General features: G+C 39.2%; 1 protein-coding gene across 1 annotated transcript; it reads right to left on the reverse strand.

Moving 5' to 3' along the window:
• Positions 1-14,690: 14,690 nt before the first annotated feature.
• ZFAND5 (zinc finger AN1-type containing 5) lies at positions 14,691-25,667 on the reverse strand. The gene is made up of 6 exons (XM_055578310.1): positions 25,177-25,667; positions 20,853-21,010; positions 20,325-20,436; positions 19,618-19,721; positions 17,308-17,433; positions 14,691-16,345 (listed from the first exon to the last, which is right to left on the reverse strand). The coding sequence occupies exons 2-6, from the start codon at positions 21,001-21,003 to the stop codon at positions 16,197-16,199; spliced, it is 642 nt and encodes a 213-aa protein (XP_055434285.1). The 5' UTR covers positions 21,004-21,010; positions 25,177-25,667; the 3' UTR covers positions 14,691-16,196.
• Positions 25,668-27,215: the final 1,548 nt, after the last annotated feature.

The raw sequence follows: 27,215 nt of genomic DNA on the forward strand, positions 1-27,215 counted from the left end.
CTGAGCGCCAAAGAATTAATCTTCTTCAACACTGTGGTGTTGGAGAAGATACTTGAGAATCCCTTGGACTGCAAGGAGATCCAACATCTATCCTAAAGGAAATCAGTCCTGAATATTCATTGGAAGGACTAATGCTGAAGCTGAAATTCCAGTACTTTGGCCACCTGATGAGAAGAACTGACTCACTAGAAAAGACCTTCATGTTGGGAAAAATTCAATTTGGAAAGAGAGGATGATATGGTTAGGTGGCATCACTGATGTGATGGACATGAGTCTGAGTAGGCTCTGGGAGTTGATGATGGACAGGGAAAGCCTGGTGTGCTTGTAGTCTATGGGGTTGCAAAAAGTCGGACATGACTGAGCAATCGAATTGAATTGAACTGAACCTCTTCATAAATAAAATAACCAATTCCTCCCTGGTGGATATTGCAGGGTGTTTTTGGAACTTTATAAGCTAGTTTCCAAAACCTAGACAGCACTACTATCACTATCTTGTCCTCTAAAGTAATTATGTTCCATGACTTCCCTGGTGCTAATGCAGGGGCCATGGGTTTGATCTCTGGTCTGGGAATATTCCATATGCCTCAGAGCAACTAAATCCTGTGTGCTGCAACGACTGAGCCTGCGTGCTGCAACTATTTAAGTCATTGCGCCTAGGGCCTGTGTTCCACAACAGGATAAGCTACTATAATGAGAAGCCTGTGCATTGCAAGAAGAATAGCCCTCCCTCACTGCAACTAGAGAAAGTCTGCACACAGGAACAAAGACCCAGCACATCCAAAAATAAAATAAGTATGTTCTATTACCTATTTAATGAGAAAGAGCATGACACGGGAGGCACTCACTGTTTTTTGCATTTGTTGTTGCTGCTTATTTTTCTGTTCCTTTTAAGCAGTTAAAAACTATAAGATGCCAAACAATGAATTTTCACTAAAAATAGCATGAAAGCTGGAAAAAATTATACATACTAGCTCTTGAAGATTGAGTCCTGCTATAAAGAAAAACAAACATCACAATGAACAATGCTAGAAATATAAGGATAAATTCATCTCAGTCAGTCCTTGTATTCAAAGAGCTTTAAATGCATCAAACTCTGTTTTCTTTGAGTTAGATGATGTTATATATTTGGATGAGCCAGAGTTGCCTTAGTGAGCTGGGCCAGGAGGCACTAGTACAACTTCATTCATTACTCTTGTCCCACTGGGATAAGTCCAGGTAGCCCTCCTCCATCTGGTAACTGTGCTACTGGAAAATATGGCCCAAAGTCATCCTAACAGGGAAAGGGGAGGAAGGAGCCTTAAGCAGAATGTTTCAAGGGCTAAATTTAGAAGTGGCTTACTTCAGTTCTGCCTAGTTTGTTGGTCAGATTGTGACACATGTCTAACTGCAAGGAACCTTGAGAAGAACTGTCTTCCCATGTGCTGGGGAAGAGAAACTGGGATGGTGAGCAGGCAGCACTTTTGCTGCCATGTAGCCAGAGATTATTTTCTTCTGAATCCTTCAAAATATGTGTCAACATTGAAAATAAATGCCAATATTTTTCACAACCAGAAGGAAATGAAAATTTTTAGAATCATCATGATAATCTCAAAGAGAGTTATTGGTTTCTTTATGAATCTGTCATGTCAAGGAAACTATATTAATATAATTTTTATCTGTGGGAAGATTAATAAGGTCTTGATAACTAATATTCATGTAAAAATCATATCTGGATCATAGTCAACATAATTGTTTTTTCTGCATCATAATAGTTAAAGCAAGACTCCTTGGAAAGTTATTCTAATCCTTGAAACTTTATTCTAATCCTTAGTCATGTCTTTTATGGAGTGGGTTGAATTGTGTCTCCCAAAAAGACACATTTATGTCCTAATCTCTGGAACCTGTTAATGTGATCTTATTTGGAAGATCAAGTTAAAAAAAGGTCATACTGGGTTAGGATGGTCTCTACATCCAATGACTGTCATCTTTATAAGAGAAAGGAGAGAGAAATTTGGACACATAGCAAGAAAGAAGACCATGTGAAGTCAAAGTCAGAGACTGGAGTGATTCAAGTCAGGGAATGTCAAGGATTGCCGACATCTATCAGAAGCCAGGAGAGAGGCACAGGTTGGATTCTCCCTCAGAGCCTCCATAAGGAACCAATCTTGCTGACAACACAGTTTCAGACTTGTAGCCTCAAGAACTGTGACAGAATAAATTTCTATTGTTTGAAGGCACCAAATTTGTAGTAATTTGTTATGGAAGCTCTAGGAAACTTTGTACACTTGATTTGCAAAGAAATTGATCTTTAGGAGAGACATACCATCTTTGGGCTCCTACTGTGTACAGGCACTTAGACATTGGTGATACAAAGGTGGGTATAAGGAACTTGCAAATTAGTGGAGGTGAAAAACATGTAAATAGACATTTGAATTCAACTGTGGGAAAACATTTTTATATTTCCAAATCTTCAGCTAAAAAAAGAAAAATATCAAAAATTATGTTTTACATTGTCACCTCTTATTCTTCCTTCATATAGATACTGGTGCTGATAATTATTTGACTGCTTTCGGAATTATCCTTCATATTATATCTGCTAAAATGTGAGACCAAATAATTGTCAGTTCATTACTGAAGAACTACTGTGATACTATAATGGGGTCCTGACTCCATGAATGTGTTACTCTTGGCTTTTTACGGTTTTATTTTTGACCTAACTTTCCTACAGAAGTGATTAACTACTGTTTTCAAAACCTAGGATTCTCTAATGGACCAAATAAAATGAACTCAACGAATCTCATTGGCTCAATTTTGGCAGTACAGGTAGAAAATGTCACATTAAATTTGTCATGTTCAAATATTTATGCACTGTCATACAGTTCCCAAAGCAAGAAAAGATAAAGAGGAATTTTTAAACAAGTCAGCTCTGGTTTGGCATATAAAGTCAAATCTAGTTCAACTCAATTCATGGGAGTATAGTATATACTGGTATATATACCAGTCAGCGACAGATAATTTACAACAGGTTACAGTGAAGTTCATTTGCAGTCCATGTATCATGTATCATGTCACCAAGGAAGTGCTGTAAACCTAAATTACAAGATGGCCTAGCACATAGCAGATACTTAGGTCAAAAAATACCAAGAAAACAAAACTGCCTAATAGCTCATCTCTACCTTCTCTCAGGAGGTCCCCAAAGTCATTATACTTCTCATCTCAAGAACTCTATTGGCTCCTATATGGTCATTCTACCTATGCTGTCTACACTTGCCACTATGTAAACCACTTCTTAAATCTGCTGCTCTTTGCAGGAGGAGCCTCAGAATCCTTCTAAATACCTTGCAGAAGATACCTTATATCTTCCCCAGACCCCCCATAAATCCAATTCATCTTGGGCTACAGCTGATGACCTATTCTTGCAACATAGGTAACCTGACTTAGACAAGTATCAATCTGAGGGGTTTCACCACCAGAATTCATCTCAACTGTTATATTAATAGCACTTTCTCTTCCACAGGAGGGAGATAAACCATTCTGCTTTTATAATAATCATTGAGAGCTTAACATTGATATCTCCTCCACTCCTTTCCAGCTCTGATTTTGCTTAACTTGGTTGAGATAATTCGGGTTGATGAGGGGAGGCAGAGTGAAGGTGTGACGGCAAAGAAAGGGTGCAAATATTTTTAAGCATCAGCATCAGTTCTGTGCTAAATGTTGTGCTCACCTCTTTAGATTTTGTTTCACTTAATTGGGGCAACAATCCCATAAAGTTGTCTTGTTAGTCCCACCTTCCCATTGAAAGAAACATAGGGGTTAAGTAACATGTTCCAAACCACACTGCTGTTAAGAACTGAAGCAACGACTTGAGTATAATTTCAAGGTCCTTTATATTTTTCCACAATGTTCCTCTTTGAGACACATTATCTAAGGATGCCCAGCCTCTTCAGTTAGAGTCACCTCTACCTCACTCCAGCCCCGGGGCCCTTCCTCTGTTCCTAAGAAGATCACGAGGCACACTTCTTTGAATGACTCTGTCCCATTTCGCTTGGGACCAAAACCTCAATCTAGTAACCCTTCTAATCCCTTAGTATATGCTCATGTGACCCTGGATTGCATTTAGAGAGATGAAGTCAAGACCTTGGTAATGACTGCATATTCATATCTACCTTTTGATTATATAGTTATACTTATATAAATGGGTATCTACTGTTCTGAAAATGCTTTTGAATAAGATTCTGAAGTTGTGCCAGGGAGCACTAACAGTAGGTATGCTGGGAGCTGTCTGATTTCCTTGTCTTGGATTCTTGCTAAATCTTTATCGAGAATTCACACAATGAAGAGGAAAAATATTAATGAAAACTTTATTCCCACTGTCATTCCTTAACTCTTCTCCAGACCTAGGGAAGTGCAACTACATCTTTTTTTTTTAACTACAGCTTTAAATACCTTTCCTTCAAGGCTGGTTGACAAATAAAGTGTTATCAGTGCACAAGTAAGGTAAAGTAAAAGTAAGTAAGGTAAAATGTCAAGTAAAAAGGATGGTGTACTCAGGCAAAGAAGTTGTAGAAAAGCCAACTTCTCTGGTGGGTACAGACAGCGCAATGGTAAAGAACCCGCCTGCCAATGGAGGAGACACTGGTTTAATCCCTGGATCGGGAAGATCCCCTGGAGTAGGAAATGGCAACCTACTCCATTTTTCTTGCCTGGAAAAATCCCATGGACAGAGAAGCCTGGCAGGCTACAGTCCATGGAGTCATGAAGAGTCAGACACGACTGAGCACATACATACCCAAGCAGAGAAGTTGTAGAAAAGCCAGCAAGTGCCACCAATGAATTTTAAAGTGAGTTTGGTAAACAGGCATCAAAGCCTTTAAAGCATAGGCATTTATTGAATTTTATTGTTGAGTTTCACAGAACTCCAAAGAATGTGATTAAGTTGTTACTCTTGGGAAGGATTTTCCAGGTGAAATGTCTGAGCCACATATTAAGGAACCATGGGATTACAACTAAAATGGATCTGCTTTTACCTTAGTACTTTGCAAATACTCTAACATGGTATTAGAAATCATGGATAGAAAATACAAGAGTTCTAAAAGAAGCCACATGTACCAGTGCTTTAAAGTGGGGATGATAATAGAAACAGAAAGCTCCATTTGCAATAGTTCAGTGAAGGAGACACTGAACTGTTCAAGCTCACCCCTATTTGTACATCATGGGTTATTTTGTGTGAGAGGAGACATATATTCTAAACAGTGTTTCCCAAATCTGATTTAATAAAATCATGTAGGGGAGAGCTGTCAAAAATACAGATTCTCCCAGATATTCTGATTTACCAAAAAGTAAATCAGAAGTATTTGTTTTTGCTGTTGCTGTTTTGACTTTGGTGATCCACAGGTTTGGGAATAACTGTGGTAAAAGATTTAGGCTATTTTGCTACTCTTAAGCATGATTTAGGCAAATCTCATCCATCTTCTGTGTCTAAATCAATGGACTGCGAAAGAAGCATTAGAGGAGTTTCAAAGATTGATTCTAAGACATTCTTCCAGTAATAACAGGCTGGGGTATGGGTTCAGGGAGATAATACACACAAGAAGAGGAATCACTCAGTAATAAAGTGCTATTATCCTGAGTAACTTTCAACTTCTCTACTATTTTAGCCTGGAAAATAATAGCATAAAGATGCTTTAGTTTCTCTCCAGCACTTATTACAATTTCAGCCAATGCTGTGAGAGGACAGTAGGACTTATAAGGTTAAGACAATCACTATGTTAAGATAATGTGCTTGAAACTCTCATTTCTTGGCTTGCAAGAATGTGTATCATGCAAAGCATGATGTCATAAGGCCCTGGGCTGGTTTTGGGAAGAGCAGGACAGGGGTATCAGGGAAAAGCAAATTTAAAATGGCAAAGAAAGATTATTTTTTAGAAGACTGGAGAACTGTTTGTGACCCTCCAATTCAGTATGGATTTGAGAGTTGGACTATAAAGAAAGCTGAGTGCAAAAGAATTGATGCTTTTAAACTGTGGTGTTGGAGAAGACTCTTGAGAGCCCCTTGGACTGAAAGGAGATCCAACCAGTCCATCCTAAAGGAAACCAGTCCTGAATATTCATTGGAAGGACTGATGCTGAAGCTGAAGCTCCAATACTTTGGCCACCTGATGCAAAGAACTGACTCATTGGAAAAGACCCTAATGCTGGGAAAGACAGAAGGTAGGAGGAGAAGGGGGCAACAGAGGATGAGATTGTTTGATGGCATCATTGACTCAATGCACATGAGTTTGAATAAACTCCGGAAGTCGGCAATGGACAGGGAGGTCTGGTGTGCTGCAGTTCATGGGGTCGCAGAGTCGGATATTGACTGAGCGACTGAACTGAACTGAATTCATTTCCTCCTTTAGCTCATGCAGCCATTGCTACTGCCTCTAACAAGAGAAAAGGTTCTGCTTTTCTTTTAATATTGTCTGAACATGGTGGATTTGTTATTTCTGGCTTGTATAACAGCTAGCTCCCTCTTAAAATCCTCAAGGTTCTTCCTAGGAAAGCTGTTTAGATCCTGAGTCATCTTTGAGTCATGGATCAATTTGAAAATTCTGCCAAGAAACACAGACTCCAGACTTTGCATGCAGTTCCAGAGACATGTGTATCCCAGCATAAGAACTAGCAGTGGGGTTTTCTTTCCGTTCCACCAAATGAATTTTAGTTGATTGCAAAACGACTGTTATACTGCAAAGATCAGAATCTGGCCTCAAATATAGCTATGTAAGTATAGCTATGAAACACTGAATCTGTATTAAGCACTTAAAATGTGCTTAACATTACTTGACGTTACTGTTATAGTCAATCTCATTTTAATCTTTAAAGATTGCACAGGTGAAGGTCCTCAGTTACTCAAGATTAAGTAACTTTTCCAGAGTCGCACTTTTTCAGTCACAAACCTGAACTGACTTTAAAGCTATTATCTAACCACCACCTACTCCAGTTTTCCCACCTTGGAATGAAAAATTTGCTTTCTACTTACAACAAATTTTCAAGTGATGATATATATTGGATGATATCCAACATTAATTCTAACCACTCATCCTTCTAAAACTCAAACATACATTCTCAGTTATAGAATCAACATGGCCAATGTAGTAATTGAGGTCATTCTTACCTAATACAGTATATCATAAGCTTCTTGAAAGCAGAAACGATGTTTGCTTCACTATTCCTGCTCACACAGCATGTCTCAGACATAGGGAGAAGCTCAGTGTCAAACATAATTTATTGGCTCCTCTCAGTTCTCAGTAAAGGATGACATAGCTTCCCAGATAAAACCTATGAGAACCCTTTTGTAACAATTTTAATAGGTCTGTTTTATTTGGGTTCTTCTATATGTCATACATCCAGCTCATTAAAAAAGCAGCCATTGGTCCTTAAGCTTTACATGACACTGAACAAGGTAACTTTACTGCAAAGTTTTAAATGCTTGACTCGGTACTAAATATTATGTTTAATACAGTATGGAGTCTTTCCAAGGGTTGTACATCACTGGGCAGATTTGATCATTGGTTAGCTGTAATACTAGGATCCTTAAAAATACCTCTCTTAAGAGTCTAGAAAATTCTTGGTTCCAATTAACCAACTAAAAAGTGCTTCTCTTCATTAACTTTAAAAGCCTCACCTTCTTTTAATCAAAAACCCCAATTAACATGCCCATTTCTTGACTGCTAAAGGGCCATGCATGAATATGAATGCATATCTTGATGCCTGTTGACTGCATTTTAACAGGTGTTATCACTTTGATAAATTTCAGAAGTCTCATGTTTCTGTCACCTGATATATAATCTAGCCACGGAAGAAACTGGTTATCTCGAATATTCAATCTCATTTTCATGCCAACCAAATAAGCCACAGAATAGCTAGTAATGAAAAGTATTCAAACATGGATAATTTTAGCAGCCACTTAAATAACATAGATGCTAGAGGCTAAAGGGTAGGGGAGCATACTAACTATTCATATTTAAAAATTTTTAAGTATAATTTTTACAGAATTACATCGACAACATTGTTTAGTGCAAGACATTAGAAGCCAATTATTTTTAGTACATATGTGATATTTCTAAGCACATGAGGTATGTCTAGGGGAGGAATACCTTAAGAAACATCACTCTAGTAAGGAAGTACTTTTCTCATAGGTTTGGACATGGAACCAGCACATCAGGGTAAGATAGTTTTTTTTTTTTTAAGAAATGCTTGAAGAAACTCTAAATCATATTTGATTGGTATTCTAATTTGCATGTTTGAATGCATTTTTTTTAGTAATGAGGAGGGGACAAGAGAACAGAAGCTTTTAACATAGTAAGAATTAGCTATTATTTTTTAATTTGCTGTGGGTTATACACACAAATTAAGGCTTTCCTCATAGCTCAGTCAGTAAAGAAACTGCCTGCAGTTCAGGAGACCTGGGTTCGATTCCTGGGTCAGAAAGATCCCCCAGAGAAGGAAATGGCAACCCACTCCAGTAGTCTTGCCTGGAGAATACCATGGAGAGAAGGGCCTGGCAGGCTACAGTCCATGGAGTCACAAGAGTCGGACACAACTTAGCGACTAAACCACCATACACACAAATTACTCAAGATGCTGGTGTTTAAGTTGAGTTCATCTAAGCTAGTTTGTTTATATTTTTTCTGGCTGATTCCTAACTCCAAAAGAGTAAGTGCTCAAGTAATTGCTGTTTTGTAAACAGTTTTTGCATTCAACTAAAATCTAAGAAATATGTTAGAAAGATTTCTTATTCATTTCTAAGTAGACTTTTACCCTAATTCCCAAATACCCTCTTCCAATAACACAAGAGAAGACTCTACACATGGACATTACCAGATGGTCAATACCGAAATCAGATTGATTATATTCTTTGCAGCCAAAGATGGAACTCTATATAGTCAGCAAAATCAAGATTGTGAGCTGACTGTGGCTCAGATCATGAACTCTTTATTGCCAAATTCAGACTTAAATTGAAGAAAGTAGGGAAAACCACTAGACCATTCAGGTATGACCTACATCAAATGGCTGATGATTATACAGTGGAAGTGATAAATAGATTTAAGGGACTAGATCTGATAGAGTGCCTGATGAACTATGGACGGAGGTTCGTGACATTGTACAGGAGAAAGAGATCAAGACTATCCCCAAGAAAAAGAAATGTAAAAAAGCAAAATGGTTGTCTGAGGAGGCCTTACAAATAGCTGTGAAAAGAAGAGAAGCCAAAAGCAAAGAAGAAAAGGAAAGATATAAGCATCTGAATGCAGAGTTCCGAAGAATAGAAAGGAGAGATAAGAAAGCCTTCCTCAGCGATCAATGCAAAGAAATAGAGGAAAACAACAGAATGGGCAAGACTAGAGATCTCTTCAAGAAAATTAGAGATACCAAGGGAACATTTCACGCAAAGATGGGCTCAATAAAGGACAGAAATGGTATGGACCTAACAGAAGCAGAAGATATTAAGAGCTGGCAAGAATACACAGAACTATACAAAAAAGATCTTCACGACCCAGATAATCATGATGGTGTGATCACTCACCTACAGCCAGACATCCTGGAATGTGAAGTCAAGTGGGCCTTAGTAAGCATCACTACAAACAAAGCTAGTAGAGGTGATGGAATTCCAGTTGAGCTATTTCAAATCCTAAAAGGTGATGCTGTGAAAATGCTGCACTCAATATGCCAGCAAATTTGGAAAACTCAGCAGTGGCCACAGGACTGGAAAAGATCAGTTTTCATTCCAATCACAAAGAAAGGCAATGCCAAAGAATGCTCAAACTACCGTACAATTGCTTTCATCTCACATGCTAGTGAACTAATGCTCAAAATTCTCCAAGCCAGGCTTCAGCAATATGAAAACCGTGAACTTCCTGATGTTCAAGCTGGTTTTAGAAAAGGCAGAGGAACCAGAGATCAAATTGCCAACATCCGTTGGATCATCGAAAAAGCAAGAGTTCCAGGAAAACATCTACTTCTGCTTTATTGACTATGCCAAAGCCTTTGACTGTGTGGATCACAATAAACTGTGGAAAATTCTGAGAGATGGGAATATCAGACCACCTGACCTACCTCTTGAGAAACCTATCTGCAGGTCAGGAAGCAACAGTTAGAACTGGACATGGAATAACAGACTGTTTTCAAATAGGAAAAGGAGTACGTCAAGGCTGTATATTGTCACCCTGCTTATGTAACTTATATGCAGCTTATTTAACTTATATACGGAGTACATCATGAGAAACGCTGGGCTGGAGGAAGCACAATCTGGAATCAAGATTGCTGGGAGAAATATCAATAACCTCAGATATGCAGATGACCCTACCCTCATGGCAGAAAGTGAACAACTAAAGAGCCTCTTGATGAAAGTGAAAGAGGAGTGAAAAAGTTGGCTTAAAGCTCAACATTCAGAAAACTAAAATCATGGCATCTGGTCCCATCACTTCATGGCTAATAGATGGGTAAACAGTGGAAACAGTAGCTGACTTTATTTTTCTGGGCTCCAAAATCACTGCAGATGGTGATTGCAGTCATGAAACTAAAAGACTCCTTGGAAGGAAAGTTTTGAACCTAGATAGCATATTAAAAAGCAGAGATGTTATTCTGCCAACAAAGGTCTGTCAAGACTATGGTTTTTCCAGTCGTCATGCATGGATGTGAGTTGGACTATAAAGAAAGCTGAGTGCCAAAGAACTGATGCTTTTGAACTGTGGTGTTGGAGAAGACTCTTGGATTGCAAGGTGATCCAGCCAGACCATCCTAAAGATCAGTCCTGGTGTTCATTGCTAAGACTGCTGTTGAAGCTGAAAGTCCAATACTTTGGCCACCTGATGCGAAGAGCTGACTCATTGGAAAAGACCCTGATGCTCGGAAAGATTGAAGGCAGGAGAAGGCGACAACAGAAGATGAGATAGTTGGATGCCATCACCAACTCAATGGACATGGGTTTGGGTGGACTCTGGGAGTTGGTGATGGACAGGGAGGCCTGGCATGCTGTGATTCACGGGGTTGCAGAGATTTGGGCACAACTGAGCGACTGAAGTGAACTGATGCTGAAGCTCCAATACTTTGGCCACCTGATGCGAAGAACTGGCTCACTGGAAAAGACCCTGATGTTGGGCAAGTTTGAGGGCAGGAGGAGAAGGGGATGATAGAGGATGAGATGGTTGGATGGCATCACCCACTCAATGGAGATAAGAATTTGAGTAATCTCCGTGAGTTGGGATGGACAGGGAGGCCTGGTGTGCTGTGGTCTACAGTGTTGCGAAGAGTTGGACATGACTCAGCGACTCAACTGAATTCCTGAACAGCCTTGGTGTGTTATTGATGGTTTCAGATGTATATAATTTGAGGTTATGTGGTGACTGTTTCAATCAAAACTGTCAGCAAAAAATATACTCAAAACAGACTATTAACCAACTAGAAAGTAACATATACCTTCTGTCATCTTGCTGTTTACTTAGGTATCACGTGTGAGGTACAATCACAAGTCAGTACCTATCCCAGAAAGAAAAGAGTACTTAGTTGTAAACAAAATGGAGTCTTACATTTATGCCACAAAATGGTTTAACTTTTACTTCTAGAACAGAAATGCACCCTAGGGAAAAACACAAATTAATGCTCTTTGCTTTTATATGAATTAAAAACCAGAGTTTGTGTGTGAAAACAGTAATAAGCATTAAACAGCACTTCTGTGTTGTTGTATATGCACATTTGCTTTAAAGCAGACTGTACAAACATTAAGAAACTATTTTATCAAATTTCAAATTACTTTTTGTTAATAACACGCTGCTTTGCCCATGGAAACCTTTCTACGTAGTTTAAGGCTATATAATCTTACTGCTAATCAATCAGAAACCACACCCATCATTCCCTCCAAAATTATAAGCTAAATTTATAAACAAAATTCACTGTAACTTTGCAGATATTTAAGCAAATGAGTCAAATTAAGTCTCTGTACACAAACATTTACATGACACAGAGGAGATAAACTTTCCAAGTTATGACAGTTACCTAAAACTTATCTTTGGAATGGGTCATATGCAACAAAATGAAAAATGCTTTGCTTCTCAATGTGTATCAATGAATTCATTTTCAAACCCTGTGAATATATTACCAATTCAAAAAATACAATAACAACTAATATGCTTAATATGCTGTTATATTACTTAGTAGAGTTTTGCCCACTCTTAGCAAAGAACTTGATTTAATGCAACTGAAAAGAATGATTCTTATCACTTAAAACTGAGTTATAGATCTTTACCTTTTCATTATACAACTTAAATGTAACCAATCCTGTTATCAAAAAATTTTCTTTCCAAGTTCTAGAAATCATTACTCTAGGATATTAAAATTAGTAATAACCCGAGGACGAACTACAGATTGCTAGACACATCTGATAAAGAATTGTTATCTAAGATATAGAAAGAACTCTTAAAAAACTCAGTAGGAAAACAAACTACTGGGCCAAAGAGCTTATTAGACACCGCGTCAAAGATATACAAACAGATTGCAAATTAATACTAAAGATTCGAGTTACCATGATGAGATTTAACTGCACGCCTATCAGAACAGCCAAAACCCAGAACACTGATAAATGCTGGTGAAGATGTGGAATAGAAACTCTTTCAATGCTGTAGGAATGCAAAATCGTACAACCATTTTGGAAGAGTTTGATGATTTCTTACAAAACCAAATATATATTCTTACATATTACCTACCCGAGTTGAAAACTTAATTCTAAACAAATCGGCTAATGTTTGTAACAGCTTTATTCATAACTGCCCAAACTTGCAAGTAACCAAGATATCCTTCAGTAGGTGTATGGAATAAACTACGGCACATCCAGAAAATGGATTATTCAAGACTAAAAAAAATGAGCTGTCAAGCCATGAAAAGGCATGAAGAAAACTTAAGTTGATTACTAAGCGTAAGAAGCCAATTTGAAAAGGTTGGATATGTAATGTACAATCCCACAGATAACATTTTGGAAAAGGAAAAATTATAGCAGCAGTAAAAAGGTCAGTAGTTGGCAGTTGTATATTATGATGGGTTTGTCACTATAGATTTGTGCAAACTCAGAAAACACCAATCGCTGACTATAATTTATGGACTTTAATATAGGTTCATCAACTTTAACAAAATGTTATCACTCTAGTGGTCGATGTTGGTAATACAGCAATGTATGTGGTGTGGGTGAAGAGGGTGCATGGGAAATCTCTGCACTTATCTCTCAACTTTGCTATGAACCTAGCAAGTCCTTAAAAAATTTAATACGGAACATTAAGTGCCAGGTATTTTTATCCTTCCTTACAGATGAAGAAGCCTGTTTTTAGGGTCCATTATCTTAACTAGTAAGTCATTTCACCTATATTGCAGTTTTTTTCTTTGCAATTTCATGCTGTGGAAAAACCACTTCTGCTCAAACCATCGGCCCTAGTTTTGCAGATAAAGCCCACTGAAAAGAGCTATAAGAGACTATCCCTAGGCCAAAAAGGTAATTCATATCATTCACTGTCAAAACATGTCTGGGGTGGGGATGTACAAAGTGCAAGGAGAAATGTGGTATTAGTCTTAAATGCTTTATGTCAGTGTACATTTAAGTTAAAGCCCATTTATATATAATCTTGCCTGAGAAACTTTCAGGTTTGAATACAGGAGTCCTGGTACAATTGAATCTTCCTAGTTGCCTTACACACTTTGATCTCTTCTCCCCAGCTGATGCTCCTGACAAATCAAATCCTTAAGTCAGATATGTTCTATATATTTCACATAAGAAATGATTATGGAAACATTACCATAATCTCATGCTACTTATTTCAAAGACCATTACAGACAAGTGAAGCCCAAGGTCCATCATTTTTCCATCTAAGTCTTCTTTGCCCCCAATATACCCCTCTTAGATTTCAAAACCTGAAGATTTAAAAACTTATCAAGCAAATGTTTACAGAGGTAGCACTGAAGGAAAACAAAGTCTTAAACTTTGAATAAAAATTCTTTGCCTTCGAACACAATTTTTAGCTCAACTGTGATTCAGTATCCTTCATAATTCGAGACACTATCCTTGTCTCATACTTCAATAGTATACATATCCCCTCACCTGAAGCAAAAGTAGCAGCAAAGAACTGTGACAGGTGGCAGCGAATCATCATGGTAAGTACTGAATATTTCCAACTCCATCATTGAGATGTAATGGTTCTGCTTTTTGGCTTCAGCTATTGCATTGGCCAAGTCAACATGCCACTGTTAGCTCTTGTTCTTTGTTATCTCACATGGCACCTGCAAAGACCAAGCCCATGGGACCATCTCAACATTAGAATCAAACCCCAAATAAAACTATGCCAGTTGCTATAAACCAATTGTAATGCCTAAAGTGCCATTTATAAAGCAAAAAAGAACAAGAGAAAAGGGAGATAGGATGGAATAACTGACCTAAATTCTAACACTGTTTTGATCCTAAAAGTGCCTATTCATGTCTTCAAAATTAAACTGCCTATTATGTACCATAAGAGATGTTTAACACTCATCTCATGGTTCTCATGTGAATGTTTAGGGATGGAAATGAAAAAAAAAATTATAATATAGCCATGCAAAGTCTATAAACACGACTAAAGTTCAATATCAAACATTTCCTAATTATCCCCCTTTAGGATATCTAACTATGGCTTAAAAACCCAATAAACAAGTGGAAAGTCTCCCTCTGTACATGGCTTTTATTATTTACATAATACAATATAGCATCAATGCTGAATAGCATGATTATGTGCAATACATAAATATGTACTATCTGTACACATCTGCAGATCTAACTTTAGAACTAAGGTACATAAAATTGAAAGCAAAACTGAATGCTTTAAGAATAAAAGTAAAAACTAAGACTGAACACTGCAATAAATCAGAAGTAGTGCCTCGTGTACATACTTAAAACTATTTACAGATGAAAACAGGCATTACCACGACACTAATCTAACTATACTCATTTATATATAAAAAACACAAGTTTCATACATCACAAAAAACCTTCCATTATAACACAGAAGTGATATTACCAGACAAGCATCAGTGAAGTATACTGCCTCTTCTAGTTGTTATTGTACAATGCTGTAGATAATGCAGCCCATGCAATACACCCAAGAACACTAGAGTCCTACACCCAAGTACAATTAATATAAAGCAGCCCTCTGCAAGTGGTGCTGGATACCACTAAGAAGTCTACTGCAGCCATGTTGGTTATGATTTTCCATGCAGAAGGGTACAGTTACATTAAGAACTGAAGTCTTTAAAAAAGCTTTAAACATTCTTTCTTGAACCAAAACATTCAACAAAATATGCACATGAAAAATTAACTATTCAGATACCTTTGCAACTTAAAATTCAGATGCATGTTACTTCAAAGAGCTGCTGTATGTGAAAACCAAACGTAGAGTTTTAATTTCTTCTTGTAAATAAATTAATCCTAGTGCAGTTTTGTTCTACACAACATTTTTAGCAATGAGTAATGCAGACATTGTCTGGTGCAGGCCAGCATAATAAGCTTCAAAGATAGCTCAAGACCCTGTTGGCTTGATGCATTTTACTCTTTAACCAGTTAAACAATGTGTACCTTTCACAGAGTGTCTTATTTGACAGTTTTTAGAACACCAATTAACCAGGCTTACATATGGCACCGAACACTGGTTTCATGGAAAGGTCTGATTCTTTTTATAGCTTTCTTCCTGCTTCCAAGGAACATGTGGAAATTAACAGGGTGAAGTTTAACTATGGTAGAAGTAGACTGCCAGTCCTTTTCTGGTGTACCATTTCTTTAAAAAAATACAGGCACATAACACTAGCCAAAGATTATACCTTGATTACATTCCCAAAGGCAGATATGCTGCAAACATGCAGATAGGTATTTCAGTTATTTTGTTTGGCACAAAGGAACTAAATTTTGTCCTTATTATCTGTGTATTTCAATTTCCTGTGCAGATTTTCATCCAATTTTATTCAGGGGAGGGCATATACATTTTGTAGGGCTGTATCTATCCAATTCTGCCTGTAACAAACACCCAAACATCCTAAAATATCAATTATAAGACAGACAAGTGTAAAGTAAAACTCTGGAGAACATCAAAGGAAAATGGCCATGCATCTGCTCTTTAATGTTTTCCTACGGTATATTAAAATAAAAACAAATTATCAGTCTCTTCACAAGTAGTAATTTATATTCTCTGAATTTTTTCAGCCACAACAACTGGATTCTCTTTTCTGATTTTTGCTGCAGCTTCTGCTTTGTAATCATATGGACAGTTGTGCTTGTCAGAGTAACGGTGAAGTCCACAAAACAAATTTCCACATCGGCAGTCAAACCCTGTACATATAAAAGGAAGGAAGAGTCATTTAGGAACTTATAGCAATTAGAAGAAACAAAGTAAATATAGAAAAGGAACCAGATTTTCATGACTCTCTGTAACATTAAACCAACTGTCATTTTAAATTGTGAAAGTGTTTTCAACCTCTTTTGACATGGTGAGAAATACAAGTAACTATCTTCCATAAACTCTGGTAGGTATCAAACACAGTAGAAAAATCACAAAGCTCTGGAGTCAGACTGAACTGGATTTAAATTCTAGTCTTGCTGTTGCTGCTGCTGCTGCTAAGTCACTTCAGTCGTGTCCGACTCTGTGCGACCCCATAGACGGCAGCCCATCAGGCTCCACCGTCCCTGGGATTCTCCAGGCAAGAACATTGGAGTGGGTTGCCATTTCCTTCTCCAATGTATAAAAGTGAAAAGTGAAAGTGAAGTCACTCAGTCGTGCCCGACTCTTAGCGACCCCATGGACTGCAGCCTACCAGGCTCCTCTGTGAATGGGATTTTCCAGGCAAGAGTACTGGAGTGGGGGTGCCACTGCCTTCCTACTATATACTAATAACGTTTCCGCACATTGTAGAAGGAAATGTGTTGTAGAAGACAACCACATACAGTTCTGAGATTTAAAAAAACAATTAACAAAAAACAATTAAAAAGTATCTAGAACATTTTGTGTCTGGCTCAAAGTAGGTGATTACTGTTTAGTTCAACTATCTTTCCCCCAGAAGAACAAAGCAAAGAATCAAGACATGAAGTTTTACTAATCCTATAAAGGAAAATAATTCAGAAGGCCTGAAGTCAGGAAAGGGTTTCATAGGATTAGAGACCAATGGAAAGCAAATCAACTTCTTCTTACTGTCCCCTTTCCAGCCTACTGTGGAAACTTCCTATTCTTGAAAGTTGGGTGTTTTATGTTTAAGACTGACTAGTTCCATAGGGAGTAACCAGGAGCTCTTGAATACCTGTAAGGCCAACTTTCTTTCTGCACATGAAACACCTGTTCTTCTTTGGTTTGGGCAACTCAGGAGCTTTTTCTTCACTTTGAGAAGTACTGGGCTGAGAAACCGAAGGACTGGGCTGAGTGACAACTGAAAAAACAAGGATAAAAATTAGAAGTTTGTCAACTCTTTGGCTGACAATTATCTAATAAGTCAAAAACTAAACAACATTAAGACTCCTCATAAAAATGTTGAAGCCCTTCTTGAAAGAAAACATATAACATGTAATTTTAAATACAATCTTTCACTTTATTATCACTCCACTTAAATTCCATTAAACTCACTTTAGGACTGGGAAACAAAACCCTAATTCTAGGTTTTAAAGACCTGAGAAATGTGGTCATCTGCTCAGTTTCCACACTGCAAATACCTAAATGCAATCTTCTTAATTAGGGCAGATTCAAATTCATTAATACTCAGTAAATAAGGCTACCAACTTCTGAGGTACTCAGCTATAAAGTCATTTTGTTTTTATACTGAAAAGTTAAAAGAAAAACTGTAGATAAACCCAGTAAATTTTGACAAGTAAAACCCAAATCATTAACCTCTCAGACTCTAAAATTTCACAATTATTGCATCATTTTAAAAAGTGCTTTATATTGTCTTATGCAGAAAATATGGAAGCCTTTTAAAAAAAGAAAAAAAAAACCTTCTTTTGAAGATTAGCAAACACTGTCTTTAGGACAATATAAATACTTGTGAAGCTTAAGGATTCCATAGGCAAAACAAAATTTTTACAGCACAGCTTTAATTTACTTTGTGATACTTAATGAAGAGACATGACCTACTTTAAAAAGTCCGTTTCTCTAGGTAAAAGGGATCTAAGTTTAAGTTCACTCATGACTTCAACAGAATTTATCAATATAAAGATAAAACCGCAGATAAAACTGTAAGTTCATATTACTTCCAGGTTATTTAAAACAAAATTTAATCCTACATTTTTTAAAATTAATATTAGTCCAAATCCCAAGAACAGCAAATTGAAGCATACAATACTAGAATTACTGCCTGAACAATAGGCCAGCATTAATACTATCAGCATAAATCCAAACTCTATAGCAAACCAACTGGTTTAATGACAACTTACTGAAATTCTCTCCAAATTTAGAATTCATTTACATTAGTGATATATCCAGTGAAATTAACAGTATAATATTATACCACTGGTAATACTCTAGCTATTTTACTTATTCCTAACAATCTACCATGGCAACCCTAATGTATTTTCGTGATGGTATAATGAAGTGTCGACAGTCTGTGGAATAGTCTAGGGGACGTGACAGCCATTTCCCTGGCTACATGTGAAAACTGGACAGTGGTTCTTAAAAAAAGACTTTGGTGGGGGTGGGAGTAGTTAAGAAAAGAAAACTGATACAGAAATGGCAGAGCAGCAAAGTGCATTCAGGTGAAGAAATAATAAATGCATAGACATAGTTACAGGATCTAATCCAAAAGAGTACTGTTCCAAGATTTTGTTTTTTAAATAACAAACAAATGAAACAGAACAACACTAATTTGGTCAGTTTTTCATCATAAGGATGGAACTTTAAATACCAAATATGGATTCAACCACCCAACATAAAAATTTTCACCTTAGCTTTATCAGTGAAGACTTATACTGTTCACATAAGCTTGGCTATGTAATATTAGCAAAAGCAAGCTTCCAAAGCAGATTATATATCCAACACTATTTTCTCACTAAAGGTTTTAACATTGTGTCCCAGTCAACACTATACCAGGAAACAATGAATTGATCAAATCAACTATGTGCACCACCAGAGTATGCAAATCACGGTTCCAGGGTCTAGCAATGGAAAGTAAAAAAGTCGACCTGACAACAGAGCACAACCAGAAGTGCTTTCTTTAATGTTAAGTTCAGCACAGACTCAGTCACTATTTAATGAAAACCAAAATGCCATTCCACACTGAGTTTTAAACTCCCATAGGGATCCCACACTTCATCTTGAAAGTTTCAGTGTTCAATATGTTCTTTTGTTTGAGTGTGTCCTGCACTACTGACAATATCCAAGACTAAACACTTTTCATTATTTTTTATCCATGGCTTTGCAATTTAACTTTCATAATTTCTTCTTTAATGTTTCACAAAACCTTCTTTAATGTTTAGATACTTCTAAAATGTAGTGGTAACCTACCTTTTAAATTCATTAAATTCTTGACATTTCCAGCCTTCACATGATAAAGTGCTGATTTGTAGGTGCAAAGGTAATGGGGGATGGGCAGAGAAGAGATTAAAGAATCAGATAAAAAGCATACCTGGCTCTGACACCTCTGTTTTCGGGGTAGTTACTTTGTCCTCTCTTGAAATGCTCATTTCTGTCATTTGCTGAGTTACAGGCAAGGCAGCCACAGGCATATTTCTATTTGAGTTCAAGCAAACATTTTTAAAGATGTTAAGGGTACTTGATGAGATAGTAAGTTGTCAGTTCAACATATTAAATGGAGCTAAATACTCTAAAAAGGATGCCCAGCACAAATGTCTGAGAATAAGGAGACCGATCTGATAAATGGCTCATCAATTCAAGCCTGCATATTTGTATAGGTTAGTATTCCATCAGAGGCAACTAGAAATATTTAGCTGTGCCTGTAATTTAAAGGCAAAAGGGACAACTTTGCCAGAATGCCTTATGTAGCAGTGCAATAATCTGTAGAGCCTCATTCTCTATAATCTTCACACCTCAATTACAAGAAAAAGCACAGCATTTTCAACACAGTATCCTTGAGGCTACTCAGCAGCAGTGCATTATTATACACATCTTTACTCAATGACCTACATGATCATATATTAAAGGACACTGGAATCCCCAATTGTGCAACACATGCAGGCATCTAATGTATTAACATCTTATTATAATGTAAATATGTATGTTGTAACACATACATTTATTAACATTCGTAATTATATCAGTCATCTTTATTTCCTCCCTGTATTATTATAAATACTCAGATATGTTTAATCTTACCTTGATTTTTCAGATGTGCTGCCAGCAGCACCTTCACAGTTGTTTAAACTAGCGTCTGCTCTTTGTACAGATGCAGAATCTGAGGTAGGACTGTTGGAACCACTAGCTGTCCCTGTTTAAAAAAAGGATTGGTAAGAAATGAAGCAACACTAGAAACACTCATTATCAAAACTATTAATAAGTAACAAATACTTGCATTTAATTAGGTTAGTGACTTATGCACTTTTTCACTGTGCCGCAGATTCTTACACTTAAGTGATATCCAAACAACAAAAAATATAAATAAAAAAGTCATAGCCAATAAAACCTCAAAAAGGGAAAAGAATAAGCTAGAAGATGCTTGTAGATGTCACTCATTCCTCATGCAGTCATTCCAAGTACTTGGTTGTTGCTTTAAGTTTCAAGCTTTTCTCAGGTCTTCTTTCCTTGGACTTTCAGCACTGATTCTCAGTTTGAGGACCCAATTCTTGGTTGTATATTTTGCGGCCACCAGTTCTTCAAATGCGTTATTTCTTGGAAACAACTTACCCATTGGGCTCATTCTGCCACTATTCTGCTGCCTCTGAAGATGTTCTTTGTAGCAAACAGAACACATTCCATTTGTCCTAGGATTTCCATAAAAGCCACATCCTGTACTACACAGCATGGGCCCTGGGGTCTGGTTAGTCTCCTGAGCCATTTTTCTGCTATAAACAGAACAAAATCAAAATTTTAGAAACCAGAATTTAGTAAAAAAAAAAAAAAGAAAAGAAAGAAAAGGAAAAAACCACATAATCACTAAATTAGTACAATAGTCATCATTTATCTTTGTCATTTCTAAACACTGTGTTTCTAACAAAGGCCTAAATTGTGTTATTAATCTTTAAAATTGGCTAAATTATGAATCTTTTGTTGCCTTTACAAAACAAAGAACGTGAAAGGAACTGTTTTAGCTTGATAAACAATGGTCTATCATGACTTGACATTTTTAGGACAAAAAAATTCTATCATTAAACATTACAATTTCACCTGTCACTGTTTAATTCCTGAAAAGGTCACCTTCCATTGTTTAATTCTTTAAACACAAAATTATGTTTAAATCAATTTTTCTAACTGGTATCTTTAAATCACTTTTTGTTCTCCTACACTACAGACAGATCATTTCAAATCATCAAAATTAACTGACTCTTCATATCTACTAGTGGTTCTTTAAGCTAGTAGTATGTGGATGCAGCTCTAAAGCTTTCTTAAAACACCTGAACATATTGGGCCCTTGTAATTAATTAAATTCTGCCGCAGGGCAGAGCATGGGTACTTTTAAAATGCTGCAGCACCTGAAGCACATAGGACACTGAAAAGAGAGCTGGTAGATCATCTAGCTCTTCCTGTTACCCTGGCACCAAAAAGTGAAGCTCTTTAAGAATTCAGGGGTCAGTTGCCTAGGAAATTTCTTTTGTTCTACATTTGACATGTGAAATCCGGGTCTAAGTATACTTTAAAGCCAGTGCCTAGAAACCTGCAAAGCACAAATTATCAGCCACAGATTTCTCAACCAACAATTCTATTAAAACTTGTAACAAGCGTTTGTCTTCCTCATGCCAGAAAATAACGAAACTTTTCCAAGCTCAATTTCAAGATAGCAAAGTAAAGCAATATACACAATCTTTAATAATGGTTAATATTCAATGCTAGGTTACCAGAAATAACTTAATATAACCTTGCTATTCCAGAAGCCTTCTTAAAATTAACACAAATACAGTAATGTTTTGCTAAATTTAGTAAAATTTGCTGAGCTAACAGAACATAAATATTTAAGAAAAAAATTTTAAAAACCTGGAAGGTTTCCATGTCACCTTAAATTGTGTATGAATGTACAGAAAGCATATTTGGGCATTTTATCAAAGGGAGATTGTAATAATTCTGGTCATTGTCATTTAACTGTACCTGAATGTTGACAAGAGGTGACTTACAAGTTATGAACATTTCAGGTATATATAGGAAAGTACTTCCAGCTAGAGCTTGTTACTTCCTATAATTTCATGTTGCTTGTTCCAACCAGCACAAACTAGAATACACTCTTTAGGGAGTTATCATAAAGTTTTAACACTTTTAACCAAAATTACACAAAGGAAGAGGACTAACTAAATTTGATGTGGCCTGAATCTGGACAATTATTCCCCCAACCATTTAAATGATAGTAATCTTTCCTTTTGTTAGCAAAAAGACCTATTTCAAGCTTGAAAATATTTCAAGCCAATGAAGCTTGCATGGAAATTGACCAATATTTGCAACTTACTTCAGACAACAGTACTAATTTAGTTAACACCATCTCTTTAAATAGTAAGTGGAATTTAGCTGACTCATTTTGGAGCAGTATAGTGTAAACATTTCAAATTACTTACGAAGTTTATTGATAAACACTTTCAGTTGAGTTTTTAATATTTTGAGTATAATGTGCAAAAAAAAATGCATTGTGCATTTATTTGCATCCTCACCATGCAAAATATGTGAATCTTTGCCCTATGCAAAAAGGAGAGCCACTCCTGGAAGTCCTCTTAAGAATTATGCTTTAGCTTACCTGCTATATTTTTAACTTTTGCTATCATTTGACAAGTGGCTTAAAGAGTAAACTGGCCTAAAAGTCAACTTACATTAATATTAACCTGATTCTTAAAATCTTTTGTTTATACAAATGTGGGTGGGGATCTTAACCAATGATTTCACATGCAAAGTATTCCAACTTTCTTCAGAAAACATATCTACCTTCAATTTACCATAAATAGCCTCCAAACTGAGACACAGGAGGTAACAGGACATTAGTCTTATACATGGCTTCTCATCTTGTAGACTTTTCTCCCCCTAGAAAGGCAGCTTTTAAATGCCATCACAAGTGCACAGCTTGCCTTAATATTTCTCAGAAGCTTAGATCACATGGGCGGGCGCTTCAGCCTGTCACAAGGCTGCAATGTGACAGGCTGAGCTGGATGGAGGCTCTCACATAAAGCCTAGTCAACAGGGGCCTCTGAAATCAGCTTCTATTTATATCTCAGAGCCTGCCAACTCCTACACAACCCCAAGAACTAAAGATGCAGCACTTGTATACCTAATATAATAAGCAAACACAACAAAAAGATGCCATTAAGGTTGTTAGTTTTTTCTGAGGTAGGGAAGAACAATCTCAAATCAGAAATGCAAGTATCACCAATCACTCAAAGACAAAACGGTCAGAGTTGTTTGTAAAATCCAAGCACAACGAAGAGAGCACAAAGGTAGAAACAACCCTCCTGTTTAGTGGCAATTTTGAGGTGGGTGTGGGGAATAAGTTGCCATTTCCCTATTTGTATTTTAGAAAAAAAATACAATACCGTTATTACTTAGCATCTTTAATAAAGTTGTTAGAAACTTAAGCATTCATTGTGTCAGCTCTATCAAATATAGGATGAAATGTACGTATGTATATATAAACTTTACAGTTTGCGGCCTCCTCTAATTCATAGCTAAAAAACAAAACCACAAAAGGCAGGAGCATGTAACTGAAAAATTCTCCATCCTCAACATGAATAAAAAAGGCTTTTACAACTATGTGAATTTAGTTCTCTCAGGTGCACAAGACGTTAAGAATCGTCACCCTACCCGGAGTTGAGACTGGAGTTCTAGTCTCTAATCTACCTCTAACTAAGCCAGTGACCTTGGGCAAGCCCTTACTCTCCAGACCTTCGTTCCTCTTGCCAAATGGAGATGATTACTGTGATTTTAAAGGCTCCTTTTCAGGCTTAATACAGAGCCTGAGAGAGAGAAAATAGGGAAGATTAAAACATCTCTCGAGGGGGACATTTTTAGAAGAAAACTTGAAAAAATAAAATTTCAGTATTTTCACCAATTCAGTTCTGAATCCCTACTTTAAAAATAAGGAGTAAAATAAGGATTCGTTTAATTTTTTAAGAAAGTCTGTAAATCACCCAAAGGCCAAGTTAAAGAACAGCGGCTCTATGACCTATATACTACTGTGTTCTTAGACCAGATTAATAGGAAACATTCAGTCAATAAAGATAACCCAGGCCTTTTCCCAAAACACATATCCACGGAGTGCGTGGAAAGAAGGCAAAAATTTTCACGTTTATCAGCCTAAATGCACGAAACAAAGGGGAAGGTGCTCCATTTCCTTCATGAAAAGGATCTCCGGCGAGAAACGCAGCAACCTCGGTAAAACTGAACCACCACAGAGAAGTCCCTATCGCCCAACGTTCCAGGGGATTTTAATACAAGTTCGAATCCCACTAGTCCTCCACCCCTAACCCTATGCCCTTCCAAGCAGAGGCCTCGTTCAGGAATGCCCAGCAGGGCCTTCTCCAAAAACCACTGAGTCATGCAGAACAGCAGTTCCGTAGGCCAAGCAGGCCCCTCACCCTGCCGGTGCCTCGCCGACCCCCGACCCCCGACCCTGAAAGGCTCCTCGGAGGAGGCGGAGAAGGGGGGTGCGGCGAGCAAGGGGTTGGGGGCGCGGCCATCGCCACCGCCTCTTTGTCTTTCCCGGTTCGGCGGCCCAGGCGGGACGCCACCGCAGAAGGCGGCCGGGATGGATTTGAGCGAGGCCCGGAACTCGAATCTCTCTGAGGCCGCACGCCGGGCATTTTTTTCTCCGACCGTGCGGGTGAGAGCGAGTCCGGGGCACAGGGAACCGGCCTCCGGTCACGACGACAGGATGCCGCCTCCGTCTTTGTGCTTCCTGAGCTGGCAGGCGGGCTCCCCTCCCCCTGACGCCGCCATCCGTGGGCCGCTCGGGCTTCGCCGGCTCGCGGCGCTTAGTTCCCCACTCCCACCCGCGTCCCGGCACTAGCAGCCGGGCGCCCTCCCCTAGCCCCGTGCTACTTACTCTTCGACCGCGGGAGCCGGGCTCGCGCACGACGCCGGCGAGGTGGGGACCGGGCCGAGCCCTCCGGGAGGGGCGAGCCGGAAGCCCTAGAGCCGCCGCCGCGGGCTGGAGCCGCAGGCGGAGGTGGCGCCGCCGCCGCCGCGGAGTCCTCCTTTGTTCCCGCAGCAGCCCCGAGCGTGGCCGGGACACGCCGGAGCTCGGGAAGTGGGGGGAGGGAAGCGGTGGGGGGAGCAGCGGAGGAGGAGGGGGCGGAGGGAGTAGTACAGAAGGCCGCAGCGGCTAAGGCTGCTCGCTGCGCTCGCCCGTCGTCGCCTCACACCTCCACCGGCCGCGAGTTTGGCTGACTCCGAGGACGAGCGGGGCACGCGCAGCTAAGCCCGAGGACCGCAAGGGCCCGCGAACGGCGCTGTCTGTCGCTTCGCTACCGCCGGGGAAGCTGTGCAGCTCCCAGGAACGAGGAGCCCCAAACGGTGATGCAGGCAGGTCCGCGCTCCAGCCGACTGACGCGTTCTCTCCGCCCCGCGATGGAAAGAGGGAGGGGGCGGGGTCTGTGCGTCAGCGAAAACCCCGACGGCGGCGGCGGCGGCGGGGAGCGCCTTGACGTCACGTGCCCGACGCCGCGCCTCTGTCTTCAGTCACCCGGCCGGGGAGGCGGGGCCGAGCCTGACCGCGCTGCTGTTGCGCGGAGCCTGGTTACTGGCCCGGCTGCCGGCTCCAGGGTGGAGCTGGAAAGAAATAGTCCTGTGGAGGATGCGTTTCTATTTTTAGCTCGATTGTCCGCCCTCAGCCTTTCTCCTTCCGATTTTCTCAGTCAAGCCCGCTTTTCGCCCTCTGAGTTCTCACGCTTTGTCTAGAGTCTTTGGCAGACATTTCCCTTCCCTCCTCATTCTCCCTCCTCACCCACCCATCCAGAACGAGTTAGAAGGATTTGCTTCGAGAAGAGAAAATGAACCGCTCTTTGCTTCTGGGTCTTCTCGCCTGTTTATGAAGCTCCCAAGTCCAGTTCCCTCACACCCCTTTCGATTCTAAAGTCCAACCTGAGCATTGCCCTGATGCTACCGGGAAGGAGCGGGGCAAGGCGGCGCTCGCTCGCTTCCTCGCTCGCCCAAGGTCACGGGTGGTTGTGCAGAGTCAGGAAAGGCTCGCCGGACTGGCTGCCAGCCCTCGGCCCTGGCGTCACGGTTCTGAACAAACTGTTTTGGCCAGCATGTAAAATCCCTGGAAATCATCTATTCCAGCAAAACCTCGTGAACTGGGAAAGCACCAAATGTTCTACTCTAGAAATGAAGCTAAGGGACAAACAAGCTAGACCTGAAGGAGAGATCAATAAGGAGACTCTGTAAGAGGAAGTTCAAGAGAGGGCAATTCAGAAATGAGGCACATGCTCCGACTAGTTTGAAAGGGTGAGTTAACTAAAAACACTGAGAACCTTTTCAAAGCACCAACAAAAAAATACCCCGTTTGCAGCTGGCCTCTCCAGGTGACAAAAAACAAACTTCGTAAGACAGAAAGGACTTATGAAATTTCCTGGTAAACAATAGCCTGATGGTGATTGCAGCCATAAAATGAAAAGACGCTTACTCCTTGAAAGAGAAGTTATGACCAACCTAGACAGTGTATTAAAAAGCAGAGACGTTACTTTGTCAACAAAGGTCCGTCTAGTCAAGGCTATGGTTTTTCCAGTAGTCATGTATGGATGTGAGAGCTGGGCTATAGAGAAGGCTGAGCGCTGAAGAATTGATGCTTCTGAACTGTGGTGTTGGAGAAGACTCTTGAGAGTCCCTTGGACTGCAGGGAGATCCAACCAGTCCATCCTAAAGGAGATCAGTTCTGGGTGTTCATTGAAAGGACTGATGTTGAAGCTGAAACTCCAGTACTTTGGCCACTTGATGCAAAGAGCTGACTCATTTGAAAAGACCCTGATGCTGGGAAAGATTGAGGGCAGGAGGAGAAGGGGACGACAGAGGATGAGATGGTTGGATGGCATCACCAACTGGATGGACATGGGGTTGGGTGGACTCTGGGTGTTGGTGATGGAC

This window comes from Bubalus kerabau, chromosome 4 (assembly GCF_029407905.1).
Source record: "Bubalus kerabau isolate K-KA32 ecotype Philippines breed swamp buffalo chromosome 4, PCC_UOA_SB_1v2, whole genome shotgun sequence".
Classification (NCBI taxonomy): Eukaryota; Metazoa; Chordata; class Mammalia; order Artiodactyla; family Bovidae; genus Bubalus; species Bubalus kerabau.

What these genes read in the sequence shown, in the direction of transcription:
- ZFAND5 (XM_055578310.1), bottom strand. Translation starts at nt 21,003, where the DNA reads ATGGCTCAGGAGACTAACCAGACCCCAGGGCCCATGCTGTGTAGTACA. An exon ending in AGCACATCTGAAAAATCAAG is followed by an intron (nt 19,722 to 20,324) that starts GTAAGATTAAAC and finishes GAACTCAAATAG; the next exon opens with AAATATGCCTGTGGCTGCCT. An exon ending in AAAGAAAGTTGGCCTTACAG is followed by an intron (nt 16,346 to 17,307) that starts GTATTCAAGAGC and finishes TTATATGTACAG; the next exon opens with GGTTTGACTGCCGATGTGGA.